Source organism: Oryx dammah, unplaced genomic scaffold (assembly GCF_014754425.2).
Source record: "Oryx dammah isolate SB20612 unplaced genomic scaffold, SCBI_Odam_1.1 HiC_scaffold_17, whole genome shotgun sequence".
Lineage (NCBI taxonomy): Eukaryota > Metazoa > Chordata > Mammalia > Artiodactyla > Bovidae > Oryx > Oryx dammah.
In genome coordinates, this window is record NW_024070201.1 from 6,072,584 (window position 1) to 6,087,125 (window position 14,542).

At 37.6% G+C, this 14,542-nt stretch overlaps 1 protein-coding gene across 1 annotated transcript in view; it reads right to left on the minus strand.

Annotated features, from left to right (window-relative positions):
• YAP1 (Yes1 associated transcriptional regulator) overlaps positions 1-14,542 on the minus strand; it is a 140,647-nt gene that overhangs the window by 12,749 nt on the left and 113,356 nt on the right. The window contains exons 7-8 of the mRNA XM_040257781.1: positions 9,054-9,235; positions 6,253-6,300 (exon numbers count right to left, since the gene is read on the minus strand). Of these exons, the coding sequence (XP_040113715.1) occupies positions 6,253-6,300; positions 9,054-9,235 (230 nt within the window). The remainder of the gene's footprint in view (positions 1-6,252; positions 6,301-9,053; positions 9,236-14,542) is intronic.

The window sequence follows — 14,542 nt, forward strand, 5'->3', positions numbered from 1 at the left end:
AAGTAACATATACAGATTACAGAACCCATACACACCAGGTATGAATATTCAGCTGAGGTTTGAAACTTCTAGTTATAGGAACCCAAAACCAACCAGGTTGATTAGAAGTACTTTTTGAAGTTTTATTAAGGTAAAATTGATAAATAATAGCTTACACATATATTATCCAAAAACGGGTATATTTTCACATAGCTCAGTATTTGCTAAAAACAAAACAACTTCAAGTAACTGAAGTTGACTTGGTAGCTCCCTCCCCAAAGCATTAATTCTTTTGTTAACATTTTCATCTGCTGTGAACATAATTTATTTCATGGACTTCAATAAGGAAGATCAACATTTTTGTTGATATTTTAAAGAAACTGTCAAGAGTTGGGGGGGAAAACCATATATAAGTACACAGGCCAACTTCTCCCCCACTTCTTATATATAAGTTTGGAGTTCACGTGAATATGGAAACAGTAAGGCCCACTTCCACATAAACACACACACACATTCATATAGAGATGGAAAATCGCAGAAGTGTCTGACTCTGTGCTTTGCCTCGTTGGGTTTTGAAGGAGAGTGAATGTGGAGTCAGGTTAACAGAGAGTTCCTCCCTAAAGCTGTCCTGCTGCCAGTGAGGAACAATTAGATCATGGGTTTTCACTGTTGAGTAAGCTTTATAATTCTTTGTACTCTTAGCCAAGGACTGCAAATGTGAAAGCAAACACACTGAATAAAATTAACAATTTTACAGTAAAATATTAAAAATGTTTCAGAGTGTACAGAATTTTTGCTAGTGACTTTGTGAGCTTAGTTGCTCAGTTGTGTCCGATTCTTTGCGACCCCATGGACTGTATCCCACCAGGTTTCTCTGCCCATGGGATTCTCCAGGCAAGAATACTGGAGTGGGCTGCCATTCCCTTCTCCAGGGGATCTTTCCGATCCAGAATCAAACCAGGATTCTTAAACGTCTGAGCCACCAGGAAAGCCCAGTGCCTTTATAGAAAAATGGATAACTATGAAATGAAGTTACATAATCTGAATTTTTTAACCAAAAATATTTCATATAAACTTTCTTCATACCATGCATCTTCAAATAATGCCTGCATATATCTACATATACCTATGTAGAGTACACCCATTCTACTGCAATTATTAAAGCATTTTGGATGAATATGAACATTATTTTGTAATTGAGTAAATCTGGCATAGCTGTTTTAAAAATTAGCCTTGGGACATATTTGGATTGTCTACAAAAACTGATTTCAGTTGAAACATTTCATGTTGAAAGTTATGTCTATCTCCAAAGAAGCTCTTTATCCCAAACAAATGTCTAAAATTAGAATACTGAGCTAAAAATACAAGTTCGTTAAGCTTCTTTTTTCCCAAAGGTAGTCAGAATAAATAGTATGACAGACTTTCAAAAATGGAGAACTAAGCAAGTTATACGAGATTCAGCCAAAATTTATCATGCTTCTGTATTTCAAAGGTCAAACAGTTCTTTTAGAGTATTTGACTTTTTCTAACGGAAGCAAGTATTTTTAGCTCATTTTCTTCTGTAATAATACAAAAATGTGGTGACTTTTCCCACTGAGCCTGTAAATCTTAGCTAATCTGGGATGTGTGTGGAGCCAGGGCTATCTGCACTGTAAGTAAAACTCATGGACCCAGTTTGGTCTGGAGGGAACTTTCCAGGATGGTTTATAAAGGAAAACAGGATTACCCTGGTTCATATAGTGGACTTTTATGGACTCAAAATCTAGACATAAGCCATTGGTCCTTTTAAAATTTCCCTTCTTTTATTTAAATGGCAGTACCATTTCTCATAGGGTAAAAAAGATACTTTAAGATATTAAGTATTTTTGCCCCATAAAAAATTGATGCTTTGGTTCACATTATTTAGAAAAATAAGGAGAAAGGCAGTAGAAGAAGTCAGTAGTCCGGAAACACTTTGAACACTGCTAGATTATCAAATTCTTTTTTTTTTTTTTTAGATTATCAAATTCTTAAGAGTACCCTACCACAATGGAGGAATATGCCTACACAAAATCAAAATTTAGCAACCACTCAAATATCTATCAATAGGTGAACAGATAAACAACTGTAGCATACCCCTACAATGGAATACTAGTTAGCAATAAGAGGGAATGAACTATAGATATAATATGAAAGAATCTCAAAATAATCATGTTAAAGTGAAAAGGTTATGATCCCATTCATAGAAAATCCTATAAAATTAATGTCAACTTTACTTTCTTAAAGCCATTTTTTTCTTTAGCCAATACTATTTATGCCTCATTTCTGGATAATACATGGCACACACATGAGTTTCCCCTTCTTGAACCCAATCAATTTATTTAAAGTAGGTTAGTTTACTAAACTAGAAACCCAAATTTAGAAATGGAGAAAAACTCTAAAAATACACATCTTTTAAACAGTTTGTCTTAGTAATAGCAGTTTACGTCAACAATTTTGAAAACAGAAGCAAAAAGCCATTTCCTCCAACAATTCAAGATAGGTTCTTGTCATACCCCATTTTCCAACACACTTTTAAACCTCCATAGAATATTTAATTATGTCAAAAATTATTAACACATTTAACCAATGTTGAAAATGCTTTTTGTTTTTTTAAATATCTGTGGTATTTACCGAAGTTATCTTCAACTTCAGAACAACCTTTTTGACTAAAAAATGTGTATATATGAATTTGGGGATAGTTATGAGAACTGTATGATAATCTTAAATTCCTAAAAAGTGATAATCAAAATAGATTTGCACTTTTATGTTCCCACAGTATGATCCTGAGATTCAACACTCTGACAGATCTCTTTTGTAATTTATGCTACTTAATTGTGGTCTCAAAGTAATAAAGTTATTATAAGATTGTTCAAATTACCATGACCTTAATGAATAAAACAAATGAGATAATCTATTAGAGTATGCAGAGCGTGAGGTTGAATCTCCTCCCTTCTTATACAGTTTTCAATATGCCCATTAAAAATAAAATATGCATGGGAAAATACCAAAATGAATCTATGATTTAGTCAATGTTAGGACTTCAAAAAGGAGAGATAATCTTAGTATTTCTAGTATCTGCTAACATAAAAGAGAGAGTCTGGAGGGAAAGAAAGCCAAAAATTTGCTATTATTAAATTCAGAAAAAAAAATTGCAGTGATTATTTTCACATGGCTCTGAAAAGAAGTTTTATTTTGCTCTATTTGACTAAAACTATGGACATCTGAATTTCTTCACCATTTTGGGCTAAGAGTGTAGTACAATATGTTTGATATTAATACAACAATATTAATTTTTATTTATTTAAATTACTTTTTATTAATTTTTAAATCCCTCAAAACCAGTAACTGACCCTGGTGTGTATTTATTACTATATACATGGAATGGCAACTACACAATATTCATTAGTTGCAAAATATTTTTCGCAATATAAATAACTTCTCTGAAGCTATAATTTCTATGACGAGTAAAGCAATTACTTGCTCAAAAGATATCTATACATAGCAGTCTTATTTCTATTTTCTGGGTTTTTCAAGAATTCTGATGAGGGCTCTTGGGGATGTGTTTTGACCTAGGCTTGAGGAAAGAAATGGAGAATCTTAATTAGTAAAAGGGAAGGGGAAAAGGATTCCTCATGAGTGGGATCATGGCAACAAGACAGAGGTGTGCACTTGGCTGAAGGAAGGTAACTGGCTTAACCAGAATTGAGAGAAAGAAGACTACTGAGCACAGACCACCGAAGAGCCAGGCTGCAGAGTTTAGGACTCATCTCACAGGTACTGAGGGAACCACAGGGAGTAAGAGCCTCCGTCTTAAGCCTAAGACAGGGAAAAACATTCACACTCAGGCGGGGGAACTATCTTTTCTCCAAGTTGAACATTACATGCATGCTCAATCTCACAGAGCAAAGACAATGCTTACAGTTTCAAAGTTTTGTTTTGCTTTTTCCTGAGACTAGAAACTTCTTTAGAAACATGCAAATAGCTAATCAGAATGAAATTAAACAATTTAAAGCTCTATGAGGACAAGTTTTTCCAAAATTCTGCCAACAAACCCTAACAAAGGGAATAATTTCCATTTTTAACTAAAAAGATATACTAATGCCTTTAAAGTTGTCTTAATTTTTCAGAATTTTGCATTACCCTCATCCATACTGATACTAGCTTATATGACCAGAGAATCCTACAGTACAGACATGTTTTGTTAATCTTATGCAGACGTACTTAGTAATCTGTAAACATTTTGAACTCTGATAACTTCCCACAGTCCATAGCAAATGAGCTATATAATTATAAAATAATGCTACTGATTTCATTGTGCTTGTTAACTCATCTGTACTAATTTCTATTAGAAAGTAAAAATAAATAAAAACAAAGATATCGGACAACTTTGAACAAAAGTGCCTGGCATCAAGTATTCAATGGATCCATCGCTTTTTGTTCATTATTCCTTTGTACAGTCTGTTCTTTGATACTGGAAAGTTTCTTCTTGCTTTCTTGATTATCTTGGTAACCTTATTTAAAGGCATCTTCACTTAAGACTGTTCTTTGTGAAAAATTTCCTGACATCTACATTAAGATAATCTAGAAAATAAGCAGGATGAGAAAAATAAAAATACTTGCTTGATACAAATACCACCAGTTTCTATGTATTTGAGCAATTCCAAATTTAGCCCTACATTGGAATTTCATATCTTCCCAATTGTGCCAGGTAAATACACTGATAACTGAAACTTATATAACAAGCTAATATATTTTATTCTCCACATATATGAAGCTAATTTAAAAAATAACTTTTAATAAAACCTATCTCTTTCAGGTTTCCAGCTCTGGCTTAGATAAATCTAAGGGATCAACAATACTGTAATCTTAATACCATACAAATTTATTGATAATAAAGTTTTAATTTACAAGCCGTAACTTTTATAAAGCTTTACTACTAAAAGAAGTATCTAAAAACTCCCGATAATTTTAACAAGAGCAACTATTTAAACTTATACTGATATATGAAATAAAGACCTGAAGGTAGTTCATTTATTTATCAGATTTAAAGTTTAAGATCTTAACAGGAAAAAATAAACAGGAGACAATTTCAAAACACTTTAACACGGAGAACTTTTTGCTTGATCCCAAATCTCATTTGAATTAATTTCTGCTCCTATGTTTCCACTTTATTTCAAGATCCAATGCTACAGGGCTCTTCCCAGTCAAATGTGAAACTAGCAGCCCTCACTGTAAGAATGTCTGCACTGCTTTAGCAAAGAGGATGTTCATGGATTATTCCCTTACTTGATTTCTTGATTAAAGAAAGCATTTATGAGAGAGATAAAGAATAGAGATTTTCCTCTCACAAAGTTAACTGGTCTCTGTGAGGATTCTATCTAGTATAGTTTCTAGACAGACAAGTTAACAGAATCTAACGTGAGTGGAGTTCCGACAATTCCTACTTCCACAGTTCATTCCAACACAATGCACCTGTCAGCCTAGTGCAGAAGAGCTACAGAGAATAAAATGAGGTATTTGATGGTTGCTTCTGCCCACCTGAAAAAAGTCCAATAATCCCTCAGCTAATTCCTCCATAATCAGTGAACCCTAAACACAGAGATCTCCTTGGTTTTAAGAATGAGATTCTCTTCATGAGTCAGACAAGTGCCTGTGTTATAGAAGGAAAAAGTGGCCATCTAAATAAGATACCTTCACAAGCAGTGTTTCTTTGGGTTCACCAGGGAGAAATGCTGATAAAAGCCAACAAAGAAACCCAAAAGAGTACTCAGGTAGAGCACTGTTCACATCTCTCTTCTAGTGATTTTGATATTCTTTCTTTGGAATGTCCACTAGAAAAACTTCTCCTTTCCTAGTAGTATCATTACACTCTAATAAGATTTCCTGAGGTAGCCTAAGTAAATAATCGGTGCCCCCTTTGTTACTGTTCAAATTTTTAATTCCTGTAAGGCACTGTAAGCACTACTTTAGGCTACACAAATAAAAATCAGGCACACTTCAGGGCTGACAGGAGGCACACACTACATATCAATGTCGGGGCTGAGGGGAGAGACCTCCACGGAGTCAAAAGGACTACTGTTGTGGGAGGAGCAGATAGTGTCGACTTTCTGGGAAAAGCAATGTTAACTTAAGTAGCTTGGTAGGAAGAGGCCTCAGTTATTCTTCAGTGAGGACAGGCCCCCGGAGCACAAGTTTTTCTCTTTCCTAACAGCATATCTGTTTTCAATGCTAAAACATCAGACAAGAGCCTACCTGACATTTTGGAGAATTGGCTGTGCTGGGATTGATATTCCGCATTGCCTAAGAGTGAAAAATAAGATGGATAAAAATTACTTTAAGCCACATGGTTTGGCTGTGTAGGCTGACTTACAAATTCCATCCAGACATATCACCATAGCACAGAATTCCCAAGCTAGCTCAAGAAGAAGCAGACTGAGGGAGACAGGAGCCAGGGGAGTCCCCACGGAAGAGACGGAAGCCTCAGCAGTGTCCGCAGTGTTGAGGCCAGGACAGTGAGACTTCGGGTGTCAGGACTCACAACCTGATACTGGTCAGGCAGGTTCTTTACTTCTGAGTATTAGATGAAGCAGGAAAAATATAATTTGATGTTTCAGTGATAAGAGAAACTGTCAATGGAAGAAGTTCACAGGAAGCCAGAAGACTTAAACTGAATTTATACTGATTGCTAAACAAACACCTTAAACAATGCCCCATCAGTATAAGATTAGAGCAGGTCGGTCACTTCAACAGAAGAAAAGACAACACAGTAGGCAGTAAAGAGACAAAGAAGTCACCTGTTAAAGGAAGCTATTCTGTCCGGGACCGTCACCCAGAGTAAGAGTGGGAATAAGGCTTAGGAAAATTCTTTAGAATAAAGAATTTTATAAGCAGCAGCATTCTGCCCACCGGGTGGGAAGGGGATGGGAGACAGCTGATCTACAGCAACAAAATGACGGATTTTAATCTTTCTCATTAATAAGGTCTCTTGGTTTTGATGGTCTTCAATTCACATGTGAAATTATATTTACTTACACCATCTAGTACTCAGTAACGACAAAATGAAAAGCAAGCAATGAAAACAGGCTGCGTAAAACGTACCCTGAAATTACTTTATTTCTTCCAATAGCTATATAATTATATTCTCGATGGTGCTACCTTGTTCCGGTGATAAAGTTTTATTTAAATGAAAAATATCTTTCCTTTATAGTAATATGTTAAAAGTCTGTCAGAGGTATAGTAAACTTGTTAATGTGCTTCCTTTTTCTACTTTCTTAAAGGGAGATGAGGAAATACTTCTTTCAAGACCACTTCATGATACCATATCCTGGCATTATCTCTCTTCTTTTGGGGCCAACCACACCAGATTATAGTGGCAGGATACTGACAGCTCAGTTTACAAGTGTAGCGGCCTGGAGTCCTCATGGCTCAGTTTAATTCCTGGGTACCAGTTTTTCAAACCTCAGAGTTCAATCACTGTATCAAGTTCATCTATTTCCATTAACATTCAAGTGACACTATCAAAATATAACCCTCATGAAGAAAACAGTACCTTGTTCAAATGTCTACATCCTGGCAACAAAAATGTAGCCTATAATGATATTTTTCATGCCTGTTCTTAGTATGCTATGATTTAGGGCAGGGCAATAGTAGAGACACATGTATTTCATGTTTGTAAATAAAGAGAATGTCTGGGGCAGGGGTGAGGGGAAGTATAAGAAATTGTTAGCTATTTACATCCAGAAAAGAGAACTAGAGAAATGGGAAAAGGAGATTTTATTTTCACTTACACCTTTTGTAACACTTTCAAAATCACATTGTGTTTTTATTATCCAAAATATTTATAAAAAAATTTTAAAATATACTAAGATCATAGCCCCAATATCTACACTTTAGATTTTATCACTCTGAAATTTGAGATGAGGGATTGTATTCTTATGGCACAGAAAAACCAGTATTTCTGAAAGAAAACTGACAGAAATGGCCCTAAAGGTTTCCAGCTCTCTAATGTTAGAACCTGCCCTTCCCAACGTGAAAAAGCCACAAGCAGGTAATTTTAAGGCACTTGGGGATCTTCTAAACTTGGGATAGCCTGTGTTACATTTTAAATAAAACACGTCTTAGATTCAGCAGTAGTGAAACATAGCTGTCATTTGAGAGGTATCATACTAGTATATTCTCCTGGACAAATAATTTGTTTAAAGTAAAAGATGTTTCTCCCCAAGTGATGTTCCAGAGTCTCTTCCTTAGTGAAATCTTCAGATATTAAATAGTCTGCAATTCCCTGTACAGACATACCTCGTTTTATTGCACTTCACAGACACTGCATGTTTTTAAAAAACACACTGAACGTTTGTGGCAACCCTGAGACTAGCAAGTCTATCAGAGCCATTTTTCTAAAAGCAATTGCTCACTTCACGCCTCGGTGTCATATTTTGGTAATTCTCACAATATTTTGGCCTTTTTCATTATTATTTTATTTATAACAGTGATCTGTGTGTTAATATTGCAAAAAGATGACTCACTGAAAGCTCAGATGATGGCTAGCATTTTTTTCAGCAGTTAAGTATTTAAAAATCAAGTACTTTTTAAAAATGTACACTGTTAAGACATAATGCTATTACACACTTAAGACTATAGTATGGTATCAACATTAAGTTGTATATGCACCAGCAAACCCCAAAATTCATGTGATTCACTTTACTGTAATACTCGCTTTACTGTGGTGGTCTGGAACTGATGGGCAATATCTCCGAGGTATGCCTGTATATTTGAGGAAAAGCACCCTTGCTTCCTTTGCCTTCTGCTTGCCTGCGGTGAACATGGCCCAAACGCCTCTGTGTGACACAGGTTAACAAGTGACAGCCCACGTGCTCAGAGGCCAGCAAAGAAACTAAGACAAGGACAGAGCTGGACAGAATGTTTCTGTGTCACTCTAGTTTTAGAGAAACAACATTCCTCTGTAACCAACAAATGCCAAAATGAAACACACCCAGCTTCACGTAGGAAAACAAAGCCCCAAGAGTGGAAGGCTGGTCTCTAACCTGGGGCCTCACCTGCCGAAGCAGTTCTTGCTGCTTCAGTCGCAGTCTTTCTTTCTCCATCTGCAACTGCTGCAGCCGCATCTGTTGCTGCTGGTTGGAACTGCCACTACCCAGGACTCCTCCCTGTGGGCTCTGTGGGGCCAGCGGGGGTGGCTGTTTCACTGGAGCACTTTGACTGATTCTCTGGTTCATGGCTGAAAGGAAACAGAAGATCTGTTCTAAAAAACTAGCAAAGAAAAAGGATATTTTGTTATTCACAAGCATGATGGGGATATTCAACATAGCCTCTTCTGTATTAAGACCAGAAGTAACCTAAAAACCCACCAATAGTACAAAGGGTACATCAGTTTATTATTATTACAGACATCCTTGTCATTAGTTTGCGGCCTTAAAGCGGCCTTAAGACGAAAGAAAGAAGAAGCAGCTCTAACGGGCGATGCCATGGAGTAGTCTAAGGCACACAAAGTTAAAGGCATAGTACAGAACAGGAACAGAGAGAGGAGGACTGTACTGATATATTACATGCATATCCAGAGAATCTAAATCGAAGGACAGCTAAGAAGCAATTAACACCTGTTGGCTCTGTAGCTGGGGAACTGGGTGACTCAAGAACTGATGTTCAAGAGAGACATTTTTTGTAACTTTTCAAGTTTGAATAATGTGAATGCACCGCTTATTATAAAATATATATCCAATTAAAAATAAATCCCTCAAAGTAACTAAGAGAAAGCAATCTAAGCAGTAAAAGTTCATTATTAATCTTTAAATATAATGCCAACTAACAAATCAAGTAGATTAGATGCATGCTCCAAATAAAGCCTACATCTGGATGGCACAGATTGGTCTCATTCAACACCACTGTATCCCCCACACAGCCAAGGTAGTCAGTTATTTTTTGAGTTGAACCTGTAATACACCATTTGACAATTAGATTGGATTCTTATACTAGTGAATTTCTGTCACCGATAAAACATTGATCAAACTATGGATTGTGTTAGCCTCAGTAAGCAGATGCAAGTTTTATTACATGAAAATGGCAATAAGAATGATATATTACCTTTTCAGACATCTATTCAACTTTTTAAGGTGACATTTCAGGTCACTGTTTAATACATACTGACACTTGAAGAAATAACACTGATCTTTTACAACCTTTTGCAGAGAACAGCAAAGAAGGAAACTTCACGCTTTTGTGACCAGCATGTCCCTAATACCTTACGAAGACACTAAAACAAAGAAGAATCACAGATGGCTCTCTCTCACCAACCTTGCTACCAAAATCTGAAATGACTCGCTGATGGTGCGCATGCCTTACTAGACCCTGGCCACAAAGCAAACTCCTTGTGACGGTCTTCACATGTCTTCTGCTGGACCATAGGTACAGCTCTTGGAGGCCACCTGAACAAACCTCTTTCAGGGCACTGCCTTGGGACTTTGTCTACTGACATTTCTCACCTGACTGTAATTTTTTATTTACAAATTTGTATCTTCTCTTCCCAGGTGGCACCAGTGGTAAAGAACCCTCCTGCCAATGCAGAGACATGGGTTCAGTCCCTGGGTCAGGAAGATGCCCTGGAGGAGGGAACGGCAACCCATTCCAGTATTCTTGTCTGGAGAATCCCATGGACGGAAGCCTGGCGGGCTACCGTCCACAGGGTCGCAAGCAGTTGGACACGACTGAAGCGACTGAGCACACACATCTTCTCTCAAACAAGTGCCTCAGGAGCGGGGACAGAATCCCAACCCCGCATATATTCTTACTGCCTAGTCCAGCAGCTTGGCATAAAATCTATGCTGGGAAACAACACTGAAATGATTCTAAGTCCTTTCATTATGCACTGAGACAGAAATTTAACTTTATAAAAGATATGGCAATACAGAAATCCTACCAATTTCCCCATAGACTACCAACTCTTCTATGTGATTTGAAACATTGATTTGAAACGAAGGATATTAGAAAAAAGGAAAATTACAGACCAATCTTCTCTGAGAATGCCTTAGTTCAATTCAACCTACTGAGATATTAATATAAAGTGATAACATTTTTGTTCTTACTTTCCCCCTCTATTTTTCCTGTATTTCTTCTTCTAACTTTTAAAAAAATTCGGCCATGGCACATGGCATGTGGGATCTTAGTTCAGTGCCCTGACCAGAGATTGAACCCATGCCTCTTGCTTTGGAAGCATGGGGTTGTAACCACTGGACTGCCAGGGCTCTTTTTCCAACTTCTTCAGTTGAACTCACTTAGTTAAATCTTTTCTTAGAACATTTAAGTCAATAAATTTACCTTTAAGGACTGCTTTTCTGGCATGTCACACATTTGAAATTGTACATATAATTCATGATTGTTCTATTTCAAATATCTGCAATTTCTATTTTGATTTCCATTTAACTCATGAGTTATTTAGGGGTACAGTTTTATACTCTTAAGAATGTATTTAAAATTTTGAAAAATAACTGCCACAGAGAAACAGAAAAAAAATATATTATGAATCCTCATGTAGCCATCACCCAGCTTCCCAATGATCAACACATAACCAATTTTGTTTAACATCTGTTCTGACTTTTCCCTCAATTACTTTCAAGCAAATAATATAGCCTTTCATCTGTAAATAACCTCAATAGGTATCATTTGGGAGTTTTGCTTAGGTTCTTAGATTTTATAACTATTTTCTGCCTAATGCTGAAAAACGTGGTTCTAATCACATTAATATATATTATCCTTTTATACATAGACAATTATTTCAAAATAACATTATGACTGAATATTAAAGTTATGATGAACAAAATGATAATTAAAAGGTTTGAATTCTTTGTCTTTTTTTTTTTGTCCTTAAGATATTTCATTAAGTATATCCAGCCAAATCAGCTTGTGTTACCTGAAACAATTCTTCTTCATGTGACTGAGCCACCAACTCAAATACTGGTTCACTGTGACACTGTGCTTTTGAATTTTATACACTTGCTTTACTTACCACCCACCACCGCCTTGCCCCCATTTAAAAACCCAAGCAGACACAGATGTGGCAGGGCACCGTAGAGCACACTGGAGCAGTGTGTTGGTAGCGCATTCTTAATACTTAACTTCACTCTGCCTTTTTCATAATAATATCCTGGAGACTACGCCAAAGTAGTATTAGAGTTTTTCTCCCATTTTCTTTTAAAAATAACTGACTAGTATTTCATTCAGCTAATTTCTTATTAGGTACCACAGTTTTAATTATAATCTGTATGTTTTAATAGCTGGTGGGGCAAGCCATATGTTTTTTGAAGGCAACTTTTGATTATTGGGATCTAATTTTATTGCTTTGTGGTTAAAATAACCTGGTCTGTACACTGCTTTGTGAAATCTGTGACTGGTTCGTGGGCAGTCCTGCTTCTGCCCTAGGCCAGGGCTGGTCAGCTGCACCGTGCCTTTCCCCGTTGGGCCTGCTTCACGCATCTCTCTATGCTCTGAACACTCTGAGTTCCTGATATTCCAACAAGAGGACTGGTCCCAGCCCTGTCTGTGCTCCCTGTTTCTTGTGTGGTTTTATTTTCTGACCGACAGAGACTTTTTTCTTTGAAATTTATGAATCGAGTTAAGTCTTTATGGGTATTTCTTTTTAGCGTTCTGCCTGACAGAGCAGAGAAGGGATGCCCAAAAAACATGACTCGCTGCTTCGTATTCTTCAAAGCCTTATTAATCTTTCACATGGCAAAAAAGCCACATTTAAGAAATGTCTTTACAAAGAATAAACGGCTGGTACCTTAATAATTATGGCTGACAGTATTCTATGGGGGAATGGATAGAAAAAAGCCTCCACTTCATAGCTTAGATTTGCTCCATTGGTTGCTCAGATGGTAAAGAACCCGCCTGCAATGCAAGAGACCTGGGTTCAATCCCTGGAGGAGGGCATGGCAACCCACCCCGGTATTCTTGCCTGGAGAATCCCCACGGACAGAGGAACCTGTCGGGCTACAGTCCATGGGGTTGCAAACAGTCAGACACAACTGGGTGACTAAGCACAGCACAGCAACCTCATTAATACAATTGCTTATATCTACCTGTCACCAACCTTATTAGATGCACAACTGACAGGTATCATCAGTTCAGTTCAGTTCAGTCGCTCAGTCGTGTCCGACTCTTTGCGACCCCATGGACCGAAGCACGCCAGACCTCCCTGTCCATCACCAACTCCCGGAGTTCACTCAAACTCATGTCCATTGATTGGTAATGCCATCCAGCCATCTCATCCTCTGTCATCCCCTTTTCCTCTCGCCCCTAATCCTTCCCAGCATCAGAGTCTTTTTTAAGGAGTCAACTCTTCGCATGAGGTGGCTAAAGTACTGGAGTTTCAGCTTTAGCATCAGTCCTTCCAATGGACACCCAGGACTGATCTCCTTTAGAATGGACTGGTTGGATCTCCTTATAGTCCAGGAGACTCTCAAGAGTCTTCTCCAAAACCACAGTTCAAAAGTATCAATTCTTTGGCCCTCAGCTTTCTTCAGAGTCCAACTCTCACGTCCATACATGACCACCGGAAAAACCATAGCCTTGACTAGATGGACCCTTGTAGGCAAAGTAATGTCTCTGCTTTTGAATATGCTATCTAGGTTGGTCATAACTTTTCTTCCAAGGAGTAAGGGTCTTTTAATTTCATGGCTGCAATCACCATCTGCTGTGATTTTGGAGCCCCCCAAAATAAAGTCAGCCACTGTTTCCCCATTTATTTCCCAAGAAGTGATGGGATCAGATGCCATGATCTTAGTTTTCTGAATGTTGAGCTTTAAGCCAACTTTTTCACTCTCCTCTTTCCCTTTCATCAAGAGGATTGTTCCTCTTCACTTTCTGCCATCAGGGTGGTGTCATCTGCCTATCTGAGGTTATTGATATTTCTCCTGGCAATCCTGATTCCAGCTTGTGCTTCTTCCAGCCCAGCATTTCTCATGATGTACTCTGCATATAAGTTAAATAAGCAGGGTGACAATATATAGCCTTGAGGTACTCCTTTTCCTACTTGGAACCAGTCTGTTCTTCCATGTCCAGTTCTAACTGTTGCTTCCTGACCTGCATACAGATTTCTCAAGAGGCAGGTCAGGTGGTCTGGTATTCCCATCTCTCTCAGAATTTTCCAGTTTATTGTGATCCACAGTCAAAGGCTTTGGCATAGTCAATAAAGCAGAAATAGATGTTTTTCTGGAACTCTCTTGCTTTTTCCATGATCCAGCCGATGTTGGCGATTTGATCTCTGGTTCCTCTGCCTTTTCTAAAACCAGCTTGAACATCTGGAAGTTCACGGTTCAACGTATTGCTGAAGCCTGGCTTGGAGAATTTTGAGCATTACTTTACTAGCGTGTGAGATGAGTGCAATTGTGCGGTAGTTTGAGCATTCTTTGGCATTACCTTTCTTTGGGATTGGAATGAAAATGGACCTTTTCCAGTCCTGTGGCCACTGCTGAGTTTTCCAAATTTGCTGGCATATTGAGTGCAGCACTTTCACAGCATCATCTTTCAGGAT